The sequence below is a fragment of the Anoplopoma fimbria genome, chromosome 16 (genome assembly GCF_027596085.1).
Source record: "Anoplopoma fimbria isolate UVic2021 breed Golden Eagle Sablefish chromosome 16, Afim_UVic_2022, whole genome shotgun sequence".
Taxonomy (NCBI): Eukaryota; Metazoa; Chordata; class Actinopteri; order Perciformes; family Anoplopomatidae; genus Anoplopoma; species Anoplopoma fimbria.
The window spans coordinates 20,603,574-20,620,669 of record NC_072464.1 but is presented as its reverse complement, the minus strand read 5'-3'; the positions used below and the strand labels follow the sequence as shown (position 1 = coordinate 20,620,669).

Sequence of the window (17,096 nt, the reverse complement as noted above, 5' to 3'; positions counted from 1 at the left end):
TGTTAAAGTGTAGGTAACCATGTAAGTAAAAGCCATGCATTCTCTTAAGTGAAAGTACAAATATAGAAGCAGTACTCTATTTCAGGATTGTGCACATTACTTTAATATTGCAGCTGTTAAAGGTAAGGTTACTTTAATAACTGTATATACTCCAGAGTAGCTTAACCTATAATATTATATCATTATTTTTATTTGTTGGTTTATATTCAGAATTTATAATCTGTACCTGCAAAGTAACTAGTAATTTACAGTACCAGTCAAAAGTTTGGACACACCTTCTCATTCAATGGTTTTTCTTTATTTTAATTTTTTTCTACATTGTAGATTAATATTGAAGACATCCAAACTATGAAGGAACACATATGGAATTATGTGGTAAACAAACAAATGCTCAACAAACCAGAATATGTTTTATATTTTACATTCTTCAGAGTAGTTGAATGAGAAGGTGTGTCCACACTTTTGACTGGTGCTGTATATATATATAAAATAAAAATATATATAAAATAAAAATAAAGAAAGATAAAATAAGATAATCCTTTATTAGTCCCGCAGCGGGAAATTTGCAGGCTTACAGCAGCATAGAGTAAAGTGCACACAAGAGAAAAAAAAAAAGTAAAAAAACAAAATAAAACAAGTATTATAAATAAGCAATAATACAAAAAAACAGTAGAAAAAACAATTACTGAAATATTATATTTACAGACAGAAAAAACCCCAACTATTTTAACTATTTTAACTTTTGAAAAACCATTGAATGAGAAGTGTGTCCAAACTTTTGACTGCTACTGTATATATATATATAAAAAATAAAAATATATATAAAATAAAAATAAAGAAAAACCATTGAATGAGGAGGTGTGTCCAAACTTCTGACTGCTACTGTATATATATATAAAATAAAAATATATATAAAATAAAAATAAAGAAAAACCATTGAATGAGGAGGTGTGTCCAAACACTTCTGGTCCTGCAGGTCAAATACAGGTAGTGCAGTTAAAAAGTACTACAAAACATTTTTTTTTAAATGCATTAACGTTACAGAACTCTAGTAAATGTTCTTAATTACATTCCCTCACTGGTATAAAGATAGATGAAAATAAAAAATAAAAACATGTTTTCTTATTTGGTGCACACGTTACTAAGAGACGCCCCTAAATAAAGCGTTTCCATGGAAAGCAATAACAGCGCGTTGGAGCTCCACAGCGGTGCAGCTGGATGAAGAAGATAATAATAATAATAATAATAATAATAATAATAATAATAAGTTTTTAACATTACAGACATGCCTTTACCATTCCTACCGGGGAACTCTCCCAACAGACAGGTGAGGCTCCTGCATCCAGGAGAGTTCACACATGTAGTTCTAGTTCATTCTCTGTTTTCTCAATTATTGTTATTTAATAATAATAAAATATTGACATACTGATGAATGCAATATCTGAAGTGTAATTTGCATGTAAATATTTAATTCAAGGCTAATATTATGCAAATAAACTTTATTGCAGGCAACTCTGCATAAATGCATGCTTTGTGTGCACTTGACCTGTTGATAGATCATTAGTTAATCATAATTACAAGTCATTAGTTGATGTAATGATTGTATATCATAGGAGGCTCATATTACAGTATGTTTTTCATACTTTTGCTCTGGTTTATGCTTTAAGATGCTTGTTTAAGAAAGGAGATGCACTTATGACTTCTGGTGACTAGTAGTTCTCTTGAATACCTATGTTGAATACACTTCCTGTAAGTCTCTTTGGATAAAAGCGTCTGCTAAATGACTGTAATGTAATGTAATGTAATGTAATATTTGTTTTAAAGCTGACAGCCGAGTAAAGACACTTTCTCTTTTCTGTAATGCAGCTGGGGAAGGAGAGATTCCACAAATCCCAACATTTCGACTACTCCAATGGATTCCCTATGCTGGCGGGATCCGAGAAGCCAGGCGTCGGAGGAGAGCTGTTATATGGCCAGACGATTAAACCAAAGTACTCTGTCTACCCCAAAGGACACGGCAGGGATTTACCATCATGGATAGCCTTTGACAAACAGGTGAACTGATCAGTTTTACCTCCCCGGTTATACACACACATATTTTTGTCAATAACAATTAAATGGAGCGTTAACTTTAAAAGTTAATATGTTGCGTACAGCACAGCTAATGTTCTCTACTGTTCATTATGTCTCATTTGTGAAGCATGTCTTCATTGCTTCACCTGAACTTACATTTGCTTATTTACGTTACATCATTAAAGAAATCTTGAAAACTCAATGATCAGTTATGTAGCTAGAAGCCATAATTTGATGAATCTCATTCACAAAATGCCCCTTTTTGCTCCTCCAGGCTCTGTGTTTTGAAGCATTCTTCCAGGAAGCTGTGCCCGTGGCACAAGATGAGACATACAGGATCAGGAAGTGTAAGATCTACTTCTACCTGGAAGATGATACCGTTCAGGTGGTGGAGCCAGAGTACAAGAACAGCGGCATCCCTCAAGGTGTGTGTGACATCACAGGAAATGTCTCGTCAATGTAGCGCAAATGGAAATGTTAAAATCTTCACATACCTTTTATGTATTCAAAACTTGCCAAATGAACCATTTCCCAGAGCAAACAGACAATGCACTTACATATGATGAGTCATTTAACACCTGTGCCTTACCATTGCTGTGTTGTTGTTCCCTGTTGCAGGAACACTTATTCATCGCCAACGCATCCCACTGCCTGCCCCAAATGATGACCAGTTCTACAACATTTTCCATTTCAACATCAACCAACAGATGGTGCTGTACTCACGCGCGTTCACTGTCACCAACTGTGACTCTTTCACAAGGAACTTTCTCTCAAAACTTGGGGTGCGCCTAAATAATCCTGCCACTGTACCTGATGACCCCTATACCAAACACCGTGAAGAGGTAGGAATCAGGTTCTTCGTCTTCTCTAGAAGATGAGGAGATGTTTAAAAATACTGAACCAAAAAACTCTCTCTTGAATGTTTGATGATATGTATTGATTCTTTTTTTCACCTCATGGTTTCCTCGTCCAGATTGAGAAAAGTATGAAGCCACTTCGGCCGTACGAGAGGCGTGACACACTCAAACAGTTCCTGGACCAAGACCGCAAAGTCCTGCGCTTCAACTGCTACTGGGACGACACAGAGAACGTGTTCGGGGACCCGCGGGTGCTCGTCCTGCACTACTACCTGGCTGATGACACCGTAGAGATCCTGGAGATTATCTCCCCAAACTGTGGGAGGGATACCGTGCCCAAATTCCTACACCGTGGCAAACTACCCAAGGTGAGGCACCACGATAGGATCTGTTCATCAAGTGTCTGGGCCATGATCAGAATCAGAATCAGAATCAGAATCAGCTTTATTGGCCTGAGAGAGTAGACGAGGACTACATAAAGAAAAAACACAGATGGCAAAATGTCCTACAATATAGAGCGAAACATGCTTGACAGAAAACGTCAGATAAATTAAACTGTCAAGGGGAGGAAAGGAACATTTAGGGAGAACATGAATGTAAAAAAAAAAAAGTGTTCCAGCTTGTCTCCTGCATCTAAATTGTTAAATTTCCACGTCCATTTGCACGTTTGACATATAGATAGTTATCTTTCCCCACCATCCCTCCCTTCACCCAGACAGGACTGCTGCAGCATCCAGACTCCCTCAAGCATTTTGGCTTTTCTCCTCCAGTTACTGACTGAAGCCTAATTCATCTTGAAAGACAGCCAGGCCTCAATCATGTGTGTGTGTGTGTGTGTGTGAGTGTGTTTTTCAGTCCAGTAATTTTGTTTGTTCCGATGCCTTTTATTAAATGTCAGCCCTAAAGGTTGAACAAAATCCACCGTCCAATCGGATTCCACCGTGTCCTTAAAGACAGATCACTTCTTTACTCTGTCTCTTTATTCTATTAGTCTGCCCTTCTCTCTTTATCTATCCTTTGGCCTCCTATCGCTCTCCTCAGATGTGTACATCAATATTTGCATGCAATATCGCTCAGTTCTGTGAAGATCTTGAACTGTGGCAGTGTGTTTTGTGTAACCACAGTTTCTGCCTTGTCCTGCATGTGGTTGCTTGTTATTTCTCTGCAGCATGCGACCCATATGAAGCAGCCTGGACAGATCACGGACCGCACGGTGCTCAACGTCTTCTCCTCCACCAGTCAGGATCAACTCTACATACTGGACAGCCTCAAAGTATGTCCCGCCTCAGCCACTTTACAACCATGCTGCTATGACAATAAGTAATATTAGATTTGACACTTAAATACTCACAAAGTGACTCTGCAGTGAGGGAGACTGTAGTGTAACCAAGAGGTTGCGGTACATACATGGTATCAAGTTAATCAAGTCAATCTTAACACTAAAGCATAAAGTTATATTTTACCAGTTCAGGGAAGGGCCTTTTCTGTGTCAGCAAATTGCTGCACCTGTACAAAAAAGCATGAATCCATAAAGTAATGTTTTTTTTGTGTGTGGAAGCACCCGACTTTTCTGAATGACACTAAACGGTGGCCAGTGTGACTCCACCGGGTTCATGTACTTGTCTAAACGTTGCTAAATGTACAATTTTAGCTACATTCAAAAGGTAGTGTCTCTCTGTCATCTCATTCTCTCTCTCTCTCTCTCTCTCTCTCTCTCTCTTGCAGACAGGAGCTTTCCAGGATGAGTTCTATAAGGACTGTGATCTGACTGTGGGTGGGGAGGTGAATGTATGGGGCAGGAGAGTGATCATCACCGACTGTGACGACTACACCAAAGAACACTACCGCTCCAAATACGGCATCGGTAACCGACAGTATTATTTGTATTTTTCTGTAGTGCGTCAAACATATGAACTGTTTCTTCAGGTGAAATAGGACGCTACGCTTTTTAAAACACCGGTTCAAAGGGCACATTTTTGATGTTTTATAGACTAAATTATTAATCAAATAGGATAGATTGATTCATAGTAATATGTTTTGTCTGTGCAACAAGAACCCGATCTTGTGTATCAAATTGAATAATATGTACATTCACACCGGCTTTTTATTTTTCCAATGAAAGGATTTAATCTTCAGTTATTGATTGCTAAAGCCTGCAATACATTCATCTGAACACATAGGGGCAGTAACAGCAAACACCAGAAAGAGCTATTAAGGTCCTACAATAATGATTCCTCAGACGAATGGCAGACTTTTTGCTCAGAGGATGAAGTATATTTTTCTGTATAGTTAGCACATCTGAATGAGCTCACGCAGCAGGCTATATAATGTTGCGTTTCTTTCGGTGGCTCCTTGGTAGAAGGAAATGTAAAAAAAGAGCCAATTACAGCGTTCAGCGCCACTGTGCGCCTGTCATCAGATACTCCGGCCCTCCAGCATTTGGTATTTCTCCATGCCTCCCCAGTTAAAGGCACTGGGGACCACACGAGGCACACCGCTTCCCCAGCAGGAGAAACCCAAGCTGCTCCTGCATGTGTCTGCCACCCGGGGCAACTTTTTGGGGCTTGCTGCATTAGTCACGGTAGTAAACCAGGCAGAACCCCCAGTGACAGGCCACTGTGATGGAGGGTCCTGTCTGACTCGGAGCAGTCAGAGGTCAGCTCGGGGTTACAGTCGGACCCAGGCTGCTGTGCTCCTGCATGGATGGATTACCCGCTGCCCTCTGATCATTTCAGCTCTCCTCCTGGGTTCCTTTCTTCTTTTAAAGTGTTATGTCTTTTATTTCTCCTTCTGCGGTTCAGAGGACTTCACCCCGGTGGCGTACAAAGTTCCCCCAGTCCCTAAGCCCCAGAGGCGTATGCCCCCCTACAACGGTTTTGGCTCAGAGGAGGACTCGCTGAGCTCATGCCAGGGCCTTGTGCCCAAACCCCCACAGAAAGACTTCCGAAGGTTTTTGGATAAAGACAGGTTGGAAGATTTGAAATCACACTCACAATTCAATTACACACTGAATAGTTTTTGATAAGATAAGATAAGATAAGATAAGATAAGATAAGATAATCCTTTATTAGTCCCGCAGCGGGGAAATTTACAGGATTACAGCAGCATAGAGGATGGTGCAAACAAGAGACATAGTAAAAAAAAAAACAAGATCAAAATAAGTATTATAAATAAGCAAATGAGCAATAAAAAAAACAGTAAAAAACAGTAAAAAACAGTAAAGAATTCACAGTAACTGAAATATTATATATACAGACAGAAACTATTATAACTATTGTATTGCATTTGTATTTTTTTTGTATTGTATTTGACTCTGTGTGTTAGAGGCAGTCCTCAGCTCTGCTATGTATATGCCCCCCCCCCCCACAGTTGCGACCTCACCAATGTGCTGAATTTCCGTGCCAAGATGGTCACCACCGACCCAGTTGACAGAGAGAGGGTGTTCATCATCTCCTTCTTTATCTGCGATGACTCCATCTGTGTGTTTGAAAAACCACAGAGGAACTCAGGTAAAAACATTGAGGACCAAAGCTGCACAACAACTGCTCCTAGGACCTGAGATACAAATCTATGACTGTCATGTTAAACATCAGGTTTTTCAGTTTCCATTTCCATAATATTTTGCAACCAGATGGAACAGATGACGTTGAGTTCATAGACCTACTTTTTTTAAAGGGATGGAGATATATTCCCATCATTGTAAATCACTATTTGACAGCATTATGGTAAGATGAATAGGATGTCAAGGGTTCAAGGACTGTTCAGCATGGCTCCAAAATGAGATATCCAACCGCTGCCAAGATGTAACATGATGCAACAGTATGAGTAGGGATTTAAATTCAATTTTGGTTTGAATTCAATTTTAAAAGTATAAAACCAGCATGAAGAACTGTGGACCACGGCCAAGTTACTTGTCAAGTTGATTGTCAGTGAAACTGATAAAACGAGTAACGTTTCAACATCTTCCTTCCCTCTCTCACACATCGTGCACCAGGCGTGCTCGGTGGTAAGTTCCTGGAGCGTGGCCGTGTGAAGAAGCCAGGCCAGGAGCTGTTTAAGAGCGAGCTGTCTGAGTACTTGAAAGCCCAGGATATGTACGTCGGAGCAACAATCTGCCTCAGCAGTAAGCACTTCCAGGTTCTGGATGCGGATGAATACACCTTCAACTACATGAAGCAACACGCTGAGAAGGTGAGGAGGGAACTGTAGCTGGGATGTAGCTTTCCTGTGGTTTATGTAGGGTTTTTATATCAAAGGTTTTGCTATTACAAACAGTGGTGGTCTTTGGAGCAGGTTGCCAGAGCTAACATGATTACACAGCCTTCGTTACGCGGTGTTACGTAATGCTGTTCCCCATTTAATGTTTGTGTGTAACCGTCTAAAGTTCCCCAAAGCCAACGTGGGAAACATCCTCAGCAAACTACGATCTGTTCCGGAGGAGAAACAGAGTGAGATCAGGACGTTTCTGACGCTCAGTGACCCCGGCAACACTGGCTCCATTTCCTATGAGTCGTTGAGGTACGGTAATACAGCCAATCTGTGAAGTGCACCCCAAGTTGCAGTAATATGTAATAAAGTGGGTGGCGCAATAACTCCAATTCAAGTCCACCTACACATATGTAAGATCTGATCATGAAGGGTAATTCAATATAATGGTAATGATCTTGTGTATAACCAGAAAGAACAAAACAAACAGGTGGCTTGAAGCTTAGCAATAGTGATATACTTGCTGAAATACAAATAATATGCGGTGATACATATCCAGTTCAAAGGATGTTAATATTAGGAGAGGAAGTGATTCATACTAGTTAATATATTTATGAGCCTGTATGCACCACAGGGGCCTGCTAATGGGCCTGGACTGCGGACTGACGGAGCACGAGGTTCTGGTTCTGGGCCGAAGTTTCTCGGAGCGCGAGCAGCCAGAGGCGGACGTGGGCCTGATGCTGGCTGTGGCCCAGGACTTCCTCAAGAAGAAGCACTTTGAAGAGTTCTCTGACATGGACAGAGCCTTCACACACCGCGACCGACACAAGTAGGCGGTCACACACACACAAAAACACACACACATGCACGCACATAGATCTTATCCTAAGACAAAACTCTCTTGCATAAACACACACACACACACAGGCTGCGTCACAACAAGACATCAATCGTGCAGTCAGTGGCCCCATATCTCAGAGCAACGATTAGTTCCAGTAGTGTGAGAGTGGAGCATTGGAACCAGATGGACCCTGAAGACCTGTATGGCACACACGTACTCTGCCTCTTGCTGTTTTTGTGCCTTTAATCTTTATTTGTGCGTAGATTCACATATTTAATGCCTGTACGCTCCACAGACCCACCCATCCATACGTAGTAGACCTTTAACTGGGGTGAGGTCAGCTGAAAAATGCACGGTGAACAGTGCCACAAGGTTAAGCTGACTTGTATGTTCATGTGGCTGTGTTGACACGCTCAGTAAGTGCCGAATTGTTCATCAACATTGCTGCAATGAAGATGGCATGAAAAGAATGGGCATGTGGGCCGCCTGGCATCACTGTGGACAACAACTCTGGTCTTTGAGGACAAGCAACTTCTGTTTCCCACACACACAAACACACACATGCAAACACACACATACACATTTTTTCATTTTCAGTTTGAGACATTTTTCAATAAATAATATATTTATATAGGAATGATAGCTTATTAAAAAAAACAAAAAAGGGCCAACTCATGTGCTGTTGAAAGCATATTTTCTCTGGTCTTATGTGAGATTAAAGCCTAATTTTGTGTATTTTGGAGCTTTATTCAAACAACCCACTACAAATAGACAAGCGACCAGATGCGGGTCCAAATCGTGATTGTATAGATAGATGGGTGACGTTTCTCCTCTTCCTCCCACTGTGCCAAAGTGAAGCCACGTCATCCTTTATATACAGTCTATGGTCCAAACCCCTACTTTCACAACTTGCCCTTTTTTCTATATGTTTGATACAGATGTCTCTGCTTTTCTTTGTGTCTCCAGGACCGGCCGTCTCTCCACCAAAGAGACGAGGACCGTCTGTAAGGCCTTCCACCTCCCCCTGCCTGAGAAGCTGCTCGGAAGTCTGTTCAGCAAGTAAGAGCCCACCAATCACACCAAACACCAATCAGAGTTCAGGGTAGAACTTTTCAAGGTTCTTCTGACTTTTCAGAATGTTTTTAAGTAATTAATTCATTGTGAAGTGAAGTCCAGTTCTTTGCCCAGAAATGGTTCTTGGCTTGGTTGACAAATCTGTGAATCAGCATTTAGACGTCATACCACTAAAAGATGATGGATTGGAAGTAGAGCAATACGGCTTCATTTAAATCAAGTTGGAGCTCTAAATAGAATGCACCTGTTTCTGAATATGGATGTATTTCTGCTGAAGGTTTGCAGATGGGGACGAGATCGACTACCACGCCTTCCTGGCTGGCATTGACTGGTTAGAGCACCCTGCTCCTCCAGTAATGCCCGACGACACGTTAAAGGTAAGAAACTTTTTAGATGAAAGTGATTCAGAAAAGCCCAGTCAGTGCTTTCTCAGTGTGTGCACAGATTTTTAAATAGTTGTAACCGAAAATCAATCTACATTTTGTCCCTACCTGGGATGACTCAGTGGACAAGTGAGCCAAGAGCCGAATCAAGTGAGTGGGAAGGATAGGACAAATGGACAGGAGGACTATTTATTGTGCACAGAAGATGACTTGAGAGAGAGGGAGAGACACACACACACACACACACACACACACACACACACACACACACACACACACACACACACACACACACACACACACACACACACACACACACACACACACACAGAGGTGGTCAAGGAGGAAGGAAGTAGCTCCTTTGTTCTTCTCGCTTGCATTTGTATCTTTCCTATGTAATGCTGATTTAGCATGCTTTGCCACAGTCAAAGCTAAGCAGAAACAGGTGAGAAGGAGAGATATACACCATGGCACGACAACAAAGGGAGGCCTGCATGCACAGCATGAAAGTGGACTGAGTCTGTGTGTGTGTGTGTGTGTGTGTGTGTGTGTGTGTGTGTGTGTGTGTGTGTGTGTGTGTGTGTGTGTGTGTGTGTGTGTGTGTGTGTATGCCGATGCAGTGCTTACTTAATTCTCCATTTGCCTCTGTGACGGTTTCCAGCTGCTCTTTGCCTCGCCAGGTTTTCAGCCCGAACTAGTTTCTCAGTCTCTGCTCAATGACTTTGCCCTCCTTACAAACTTCTAAGGTTTACCCCCGAAAATAGAAAAAATTAAAACTTTAAATGGCCACTAAACAACAGTAATGTCATGTTGATGGACCCAGATTGACTCGCTACTCCCTCTTTGCTGCAATCCATATGCTGTTTAGTATTGCCAATTTTCTGTTGACCTCTATTATTGTCTTTCTTTCTATTCATTACATTTAACAATCTTGGGACCAATTCAAAAAAGCTTGCTCTAAAGAAATAGCTAAATTGCATTTGTTCTGTATTGTTATTTTGTTTTCCTTTGTATGAAGTTTAATCAGTTTAATGGAGGTTTAGGATAACCCTAAATTTAAAAACTTTTAGCATAGCTGTGTTATTTAATCAGCACGTTTGTAATACACCGACACCTTAAGGTGCTTTTCAAGTTGTATTAAAAAAAAATGATTAAGACAAATAAAGGAGATATCCATCAAAGAGAAACGATAACAAAGGAGAGCAACAAATTGTAAAACTAAAGTGGAGAATGAAATAATGTTTTTTTTTGTCAAAACTGAATCACACAATATTTAAATGTAGTCAGAGTTGTGCAGTGACTTGTGTATTCCTGTCGTCTCCAGTTTGATGTGAAGGCCAGATCTGGCGCCGATGGAGCTACTGTGAAAAACGTCAACTACTCTACCCTTCTGAAGGATGTATTCATCTTTCCCTCCAGCAACGAGGACCCAACCACCACCTGCACCACCACCACAACATAGGCACAAGGTGGGAGTGATTCTGCCTCACGAACATGAAAAGTGTTTGTTCCTAAATTAAAGAACATGGTCTGTCGGCTAACCAGCGTCCGTGTTTTCACTGTGTGCCATGATGGAGATGTGTAAGACTACAGGTGGGGGGGGGCGGTAATGTTTTGCTCAAGCGTAAGCTAAAACAAAACTGGAAATATTTATGCTAGGGGGTAAAACAGATGCTTTGTGGTGTGCTTGTGTGTTTACATGAGCTAGCGGGAATCCCTCTGAGACATGGCAGAAGACAAGTGGCGTTAAAGCAGAACCATATTTCAGCTCTGGGCAGCGTATGCTCACACACATTATGATGACATTGTAATCCACTGCATCCTTCAACACTGTGCTGCGTTGATAAGGGGGGGGGAAATGTCCTTGGAATTAATGATGAGTGCTTTAATGTTGTCTTTACGCTGGCTCCATCTACCAACAAGACAGAAGCCAGTGCGGAAACCACATATATATTGGGCTGCAGGAAGTGTTTCAGCCCACAACGACCTCGTATATTTATCATCAGGGATTAATCTCAGATGTTAAGGGTGAAAAATAAAACGGATGAGTTATTTTACATCTTTTTGGTTTCCTATTATCACTCTTAGGCACCTGTTTGAGATTTGTTGTGGCTTCAGTGGTTTAATGTTGATGATGGGATTTATTCTCTTATACTAATTAGATAAAAACAAACGGTGAGGTCTAATTTAAAAGGAACTGTGTTTGGCTGTGTGTGTGTGTGTGTGTGGCGGTGTTAGACTATAAAAAGGCACAGGTTGGTCAGGTTGAGGCGCCACTGTAATCAGAGCCTGCGTTGTAAGTGGATGAGTCAAACATTAGGTAATGAACCACCCAATCCTCTCCATTTGTAACCAGCACACACACACACACACACACACACACACACACACACACACACACACACACACACACACACACACACACACACACACACACACACACACGTCTCCCCCTTCACACGGAGCACAGAAACAGTGCATTACATCACCGTGGGCATTATCAGGTCTTCTCTGTCTGCTCTCACACATTCTAAAATATTAGCTTCCCCCAGTCACCCGCTGCCAAAAACACAAAGGGTGACGTCGCTGCGGTCGGCGGCGGCAGGGAGCTTCTGCAGTGCGTATTTGGCCTTTTTTGTTGCCTTGTGAAGCACGATGTGGGCGAGGGAGGACAGCGAGGGAAGAAAACTTCGACACCTCCTCGTCCACCGCTGCTTTTCCTCCTGTCAGCCATCTCTTTGCGCCCACACATCCCATTTTCTGCCCTGTCATGCTCCGTGGCACAGCAACAGCAGACTGAATGGGTTGAATCATCACCGTTGGTCTTCGAATGCTATGGTTGAAAGGTATCATGTACAGAGCATCCTTCAGGATTCGACCAATAGTATATTGATTTTCATTTTCAATGTTAAAAGGTCATGAAGTCAACAACCTGTTGCTTTTTTTTGGACAACAATAGAGCTATGGCACAGAGGAATAAGGAAGTAATAGATGTTTTTTTTAAAAGCAAAAAGGCCATACGGAATATTTATGTCTATATTATATGATATAAAGAGACACAGGGGAAAACCATAAACAATTGTGATGTAACATTTGTTTAAAAATTTTAAATAATAGTTTCACTGCTTTTATTAGACTTTGATTGATATTGGTCTAATTGCTGTATGAGAGGCCATCGGCATCTTCTAGTCGTATCAGCATTCAAATAATAATTTCTCCAAAAAACTCAACCACCACTTTGACTAACATGTGAATCGAACTTTGCACCAAAACGAGGGATTAAAAACTGTCATGATTCACCCTCCCTGATGATGTCTCCTCTCAGCACGCCATGTGTTCTTGCAGTAGTTGAGTGACTGCTTTCTGCTGTCTCTCCGTCTCTACTCAGCTGAAGCAGAACATGGAGGCTTGTTATAAAGAATCTGGTTCTCTGGTTTTGTTCTCGTTCCACTTTACTGCTGTCCTGCACAGGATCACTGCCCGTTAAAAACTGATATCCAGGAAGTTCATAAATGTCTCTGGGGCTTGAGAGGATCTGAGTGTGTTTGTGTGCACGCATGTGAGGGCCTAATGCAAGTCTGATGGAGTCATGGCTAATCTATGAAGTCTAAACAGATATCTGAGAACAAGAGGGGGAAAGTCTCTGTTTACTGGCTGCGTGCCTTTCTTGTCTCATGACAACAAATCCTAAAGCTGGAAGCACACAGACACACACACACACACACACATCACAGAGCACCTGCGTTCAGATGTTTTTCTCAGAACTGTTCCCCCAGAGCAGCAGTTTTTGGCCCTCCAGTTCACTCTCAATACTTTTCTGTCAGTTGATATCATGGTGTATGTCTCATGTTTTAATGTGGCTGCTTCGGTTGATTATTACACAATTTGAAACCCTCGTTTGGGATTGTTTTTGAGTCTGTATATTCGATGTATTTGCTCATTTAAATAAGATTGGTGAATAAATAAGAAGACTAAAGCAAGATTTATGTTTTCCGCATTTGTGAGTGTCGAAAGTGTCCAAAAGTGACGTCACACCATCAGGTTTTCCGTGTGGCAGGTTTTAGACCAGTCCGTGCAAATCCAGCATTTACCAACTAGGCGAATGCAGATGGTTGAAGAAAATGGAGAATTTTGAGGAGCTTTGCGATTGTTGGTTTTCAGCAAGGAGAAAACAGCACAGAGTATAAAATATTCAAATGTTTCCTCGCCATGATTCCACATCATTCTCTTGTCCGTCTCTTGACCGTCTTTGCAGAAAGACTCGACAGCCATGCCAGCAGCTCTGTAAAGCACACATCATTCATTTTGCAGGTATTTGGTCATAAACCAAAGTATTGGACAAATTGTAATTGCGTCCATGATTAGTGGGAGTCATCCTTCTGGCAACAAATATCTCCAATATATTCCATGGCAACCCCTCTGATAGTTGTTGAGATAGTCTGGATCAAAGCAGGCTGCTCTCATCCAGCAAACTGTAGCTAAACCTATGAAAAATAATGTGCAGTAATTCATAGATATCCCAGGAAATGATTCTGTTTATTATCCACATAGTCATGAACGAGGGAGTAAAGAGACAAAAAAACACACACACACACACACACACACACACACACACACACACACACACACACACACACACACACACACACACACACACACACACACACACACACACACACACAGGGCGAGCGGCAGGGATGGTGGATGAGTCCAAAAACACAGATTTTTCAGGCAGGAGACTGCAGTTCATTCAAGGTTTTTGCACACTTCTGTGGTTATTTTAACCCAAACAACAATCTAGTTTTGTTTCCTTAACCTAACTAAGTATTCCATGATCTTTTCCCAAGCCGAACAAAGTAGTCTTGTTACTTCCTGTGAAGACGGAAGATTATCTTGAAAGACTGTACTCATGTTTCAAGCGAAAACTGACCCGTGTTGCTGGCTTCTGTAGGAAAACGCATGAAAAATTAGGTATAACTTATCGTAAAATATCATAAAAACTGTTGAGGGTACGTGGACCAAAGTGGTGGACTAACCTAAGCGGTCGGATGATAATCCTAGAGCCATGCTGCTAACGTGGCTAAAAATCTGCTGTGTCATATCCTACTTAAAAGAAAATAGAGTCCTGGTTTCTAAACATTTACGATGGCGACAAACTTTTAACAGCATCAATATTTCTCTAGTTTTAGTTCATGTCTGGTGTTTGCCAATGAAATGAAAACCTGTCGATCAATTTAGGGAAGTGAAAGCTGGTTCAAGCTGGTGTCATGATTTTTGTTGACACAAACCCTTGAACGCTCCCTTGGCGAAATCTGTGTCTACCTACCTGTTTGCATCTCCCATAAAGAAAGTCAGTGAGTCCGAGCCCGTCGGCGTCCCAGGAGGGCTGTTGAGAAGATGGAGCGGCCCGCTAAGTGTTCTCCGTCTGCAGACTGGAGGCCCCTCTGTAAACGGCACTTCTATAGAGATGAGGAGAGTTTAGCAGACTGTTTTTGGCCGCTCTACCTCATTCCAGTGATTCCTCAGTGCCTATGGGGCATTGGCACAGAGGGGGGGGCTGAGGCTTAGACCTCCGCTTTACGGGGTCAGCCACTGCCCCAGGTGCACATGGGGAACCACTTAGCTGCTCTCTCATTATTCCATATCTCCGTCTATCTCTGTCTCTGAATCTTTCACTTTCTCTCTTTCATCCCTTTCTCTCCCACCACCAAACCCCCCCACCCCCCACTCAGGGCTGCTGATCTCATTCCACATGCAATATCATGCACATGGCTCCGTGTGTGTGTAAATGAGGGTTAATATCATTAGCTACACTGTGGTCTGCACTCACTGTGTCCTCGTCTCTCTTTGATGGCGGTGTTTTATTACCGTACTAGACATTATCCCCCGATTCTGAGCACTTGTACTGGCTAACTGCGTTTTCCCCACGAACTCCAAAAACCAGACCTGGTACACTCATCAAACATCAGTTGTCTTTGGCAGCTGTTGTAACAATACTTTACCTGGTCAAGAAAAAGAGAAAGTTATTCTACACCGGCTGTAAATTACAACTATGGGACTTTTTTGGGGGTGGGGGGGGGGGGGGTTCGGCTTTTGGCCTGATTTTTTTGTTACGCATTGGTTCACATAAATCTCCCAAAATGATAGTCTTTTTTTTTTTTTTTTTTTCTTTCATGTAGCTTAAAATAAGACTGAAGATCAATCATCCTAATGAAGAGTCAGTCAGAGCGCCGCTTTGTACCCCTCACAGATAATACAAACCGGCTTGAAATAGGCTTTCCAGCACTGGAGGAAAGATTTTAGTGGAAAACTGACAGAGAGAGATATTTAACTCTTGACTTTTAATATTGTGTAAGCCCAAGAAAAGCTAAACGTGGCTGGTGTTGGAGCTCCGTGCCCAAAGGCCAGCACAGTGTGTGACTCAGGTGTGACCGAGCTGTGATTTGACCCTTCCCTGCTAATCCCCGTCATGATGGGATGAAGACTCGGTTTGCCGGTGCTCATGGGGACAGCATGTTTGACGGCCTCCAGCCAAGGTGGGACTCGATCAACACAGGGAAGAACTGACACATCACACTCTTTATAGTCGCAGGCTTATGCGCTGATGAAACGAGGGTGCAACCTGACCTTTGGCCTAATCACATAGTGTGAATGGCCACTGGGTCTAAAATGCTAACCACGCAGTCACACGTCACTGAGAAGGTCTTGTATCCAGATTGACATTTGGATAGAGGAAGTAAAGGGTTTATTATAATCCTTAAAAACCTTTTAGGCAGCAGACACAAATAGAGAAAACATTACTTTTCTTTTTTTATCACTGTCCATTTACCCACGATCTCTGCAGAAAGTGAAAGCGTCTTTACAAGTTGTCAGGAAGCTGCTTTTTTCGCCGGTATGTCATCTAAGTGAATCCCCTCCTTTTGCTCAATATATCTTCTGTCTCCTGGCTGTTTTCTCCCCCCCAACCTCCTCCTGCTCTCCGCCTCCCTTCCCACCCTCCTCCCCGCCCGCATATGGGATTCACATTTGGCCGCGCTGACCATTTCCCTTAATGTGATATTATGATACATTATCTGAAGCCCATTTACTCCCTGTCGCCACCCCGTCATGTGGACACAAGCTGAAGTAAGCCAAGGAAGGGGCGGTCAGATTCTGTCCAGGTGAGTAATGGCCGTTTAATTCGACACTGTTCTCAGTGGCGATCATTTACAATGCCTGAAAGTGTAATCAAAATACAAACTGTGCTTACGTGGGTCTCTCTCTCTCTCTCTCTCTCTCTTTTCTTTTAGGAGCCTGTTGGTGGTGTATAAGTTTTCAAGCTCTCCTGCTGCTGCTGCTGCTGGCTGTAAATCGTCGCTGTCGAAGGTGTGTGTGTGTGTGTGTGTGTGTGTGCATGTGTGAGGGAACAGAAGGTGAGAAATTTGGGGGTCAGCCGAGGTCTTTCAGGTAATTGTGCTTCTTAAACTTTTGACCCACTAAGCCATACTTAGTGTGGTGCTTGCTCCCCTTATTTCCCCCGAGAGTTTGGACTCTGCATACCAGGACGTGTGTGTGTGTGTGTGTGTGTGTGTGTGTGTGTGTGTGTGTGTGTGTGTGTGTGTGTGTGTGTGTGTGTGTGTGTGTGTGTGTGTGTGTGTGTGTGTGTGTGTGTGTGTGTGTTTT

The 17,096-nt window shown here is 42.2% G+C and overlaps 1 protein-coding gene across 1 annotated transcript; it reads left to right on the top strand.

Moving 5' to 3' along the window:
* Positions 1-40: 40 nt before the first annotated feature.
* On the top strand, positions 41-10,896 carry efhc2 (EF-hand domain (C-terminal) containing 2). The gene is made up of 16 exons (XM_054615844.1): positions 41-122; positions 1,284-1,327; positions 1,867-2,055; positions 2,348-2,498; positions 2,692-2,915; positions 3,047-3,298; positions 4,099-4,203; positions 4,656-4,794; positions 5,732-5,897; positions 6,300-6,439; positions 6,925-7,121; positions 7,315-7,448; positions 7,771-7,965; positions 8,944-9,036; positions 9,329-9,428; positions 10,759-10,896. Exons 2-16 carry the CDS (start codon positions 1,286-1,288, stop codon positions 10,894-10,896), a joined length of 2,265 nt encoding a protein of 754 aa, XP_054471819.1. The 5' UTR covers positions 41-122; positions 1,284-1,285.
* The last annotated feature ends 6,200 nt before the right edge of the window (positions 10,897-17,096 follow it).

Coding starts and splice junctions, on each gene's coding strand:
- efhc2 (XM_054615844.1), top strand. CDS start 1,286: ATGCCTTTACCATTCCTACCGGGGAACTCTCCCAACAGACAG. Junction 9,037..9,328: donor CTCGGAAGTCTGTTCAGCAA/GTAAGAGCCCAC, acceptor TTTCTGCTGAAG/GTTTGCAGATGGGGACGAGA. Junction 9,429..10,758: donor TGCCCGACGACACGTTAAAG/GTAAGAAACTTT, acceptor TGTCGTCTCCAG/TTTGATGTGAAGGCCAGATC.